Below are 2,428 nucleotides of genomic sequence, written 5' to 3' on the forward strand. Positions count from 1 at the left end.
TATCAATTAATATAAATTTCTTTGTTAGAGTCACTGATATAACATTAGCACTTAACAAAAAAAACGGACGACATGCTACCACCAAAATTGAGCTACGGAAGCATGTATACTATGTTTGAAACCAGCTTGGAGGCTGCAATGAAAAACGATAAGGAGCTAGAAACCTTAAGGAATGTAGATATGGTATATTTTCTTTATAATTATACTAAATACACAAATATTAAACAAGGTGCGACAGAAATGCTTGAAATATACTAATGGCATTCATTTGTAGATTTTTTTCCCGATTCGAAGGCAAAGTCACTTCTTCTAATTGTGTTCAATCTGAAAAATTCGGGCTTCTTAATAATCGATAACACAAAAATAGAGGTTGACATTGGAAGCAAGTATGGGGATCTGCCACCACAATTGGTAAAAGTTTTCGAACTTTATCACATGTGATAAACTAAAAATATTTATATATGCAATTACTAAATGACTAATCACAATGCAAATTTGAAACGTAGCACAAGGCTCTTAATGACTACATGAAATCAGTGAGGCACCCCAAAGAAAAAATCATGGCTAATGTCACCGCCAAGGTCTGCAACCTGAAGTGGAGTATGATACGAAATGGTGTTGACTGTGGAATCTTCGTAATGCGGCACATGGAGCATTATATGGGACAAGAGATAAACCGTTGAGATTGTGGTTTCTTTCAAGAGGGTTGTGGATAAGAACAACAACTACGACGTTTAAAGCGAAAATACCTTACAAAGATCCTGCTTTCAAATGATAACATTTTAAAGGATGCACTTTACAAACAGACACTTGAATTTGATGAACTAGATGATAATCTGAAAGAATCAATCCTCACATCTATATTCAATAAAAGGGAGATGCGTTTTGGATCATATTAAATAGGTAGAAAGATATAGAAGTTGGATGTTTGTTTGTTTCATTTGCAGTTTAGCAATTTCTTAATTTCATCACTAGTAGAACAAATAACAGACTGTAATGAAAACAATTGTGTTGAATTTGCATATGTTTTGTAAATTATGTTCTATAACAAATGATATTTCCGTAAGCAAAATCATGGTGTGATATTATACAAAACGCTTATCACTTGTGTCGACCAACAATATTTGCTATAAATTACAGCACTGTGTTATTTTTGTTAATCACACAACAATAACATAATTTACGATTTAACTGTGATACGTTCAAAAATATCACAGGACATAAACGAATATATCACGTACATAAGATCCATAAATTGAGCAGATTCCAAAAACCCAAAAACATATATAATTATCAAGTACAAAAGTGTTTTATTATTAGATATACTGTGTCATAAAAGAAAAAAAAACATATTGCAAGCATATATGAAACATGATACACAAGGTTATCACATGTGATACCCTAAAATTGAAGTACCACCAAAGTTTGATTAAAAGCATTATATTTAAAAAAAACACCATGTAACAGTGATTGATCATCATTTTAAACCAACGATCATTCACATCCACATTCGAAAGAACTAAATAAAATAATATGATCCAATATTGTCAAGTTCATTAAAAAAACAAAACATAATTCATTAACAGATAGAAAAACGTTAATTGGAAGAGGCTTTCCTCACAGGAGAGTTTCTTATATCATGATTGACAAACTCCTTGCATCCTAGACATAGTCTTTTTGGCCGTTTGCTTTTTGTTATCGCTCTCTCTCCCGCCCCAATCAGACGCTTACTAGTGCCACAACCTTTGTTACGAATGCCTTGAGGAGGAAGAATATCAATTTTCTCTGGTCGTGGAACACCTACCAACGACTGAATCACATCATCTTTGTTGGTAAAATCAAGTTTCCCAGATACAACGCTTAGCATATTTGACTTCCACGAATGGATATTGTCAAGAAAGGCAGTTATCTTATCCTCGTCACCTTTAAAATTCATTAAACATTGACCAACCTCAAGATACACGTCATTGGATAATTTGTCCACACGACTATCGCTTCCAATTGATATATGTCGACTATGCAACACATCAACAGGAATGATCCCCCTCATCCAACGCCTAACAATATCTTGTTGCGGAATTTCATCGAAATCAAGGTTGAACAAGACAGTAAACACATGCCGACATAAGGTTCCATAGTACTCAAAATGGCGGCAATCACAATATATTTAGTCATCTGAATGCGATTGAGCAACCTAACATACAACATAATTAGTGATACAAGATTATAACAATACACTAAAATAACACATGTGATATTTATCAATAAACTAGCATATCACATGTGATAAAGTTAAACAAATAATTAATAATACTGATAACGTACCTTAAACTCAAGCTTAGTGGAATAATGTTTTTTTCCTATCCCTTATTGTATAAACTGTGAAACCCATTTCAGAATTAACTTGCCATTGGGAACAGCATCTATA

General features: G+C 33.1%; 1 protein-coding gene across 1 annotated transcript; it reads right to left on the reverse strand.

Moving 5' to 3' along the window:
* Nucleotides 1-1,597: 1,597 nt before the first annotated feature.
* LOC112524895 lies at nucleotides 1,598-2,050 on the reverse strand. The gene has a single exon (XM_025134838.1). It carries the CDS (start codon nucleotides 2,048-2,050, stop codon nucleotides 1,598-1,600), a length of 453 nt encoding a protein of 150 aa, XP_024990606.1.
* Nucleotides 2,051-2,428: the final 378 nt, after the last annotated feature.

This window comes from Cynara cardunculus (genome assembly GCF_001531365.2).
Source record: "Cynara cardunculus var. scolymus isolate 2C chromosome LG 13, CcrdV1, whole genome shotgun sequence".
Taxonomy (NCBI): domain Eukaryota; kingdom Viridiplantae; phylum Streptophyta; class Magnoliopsida; order Asterales; family Asteraceae; genus Cynara; species Cynara cardunculus.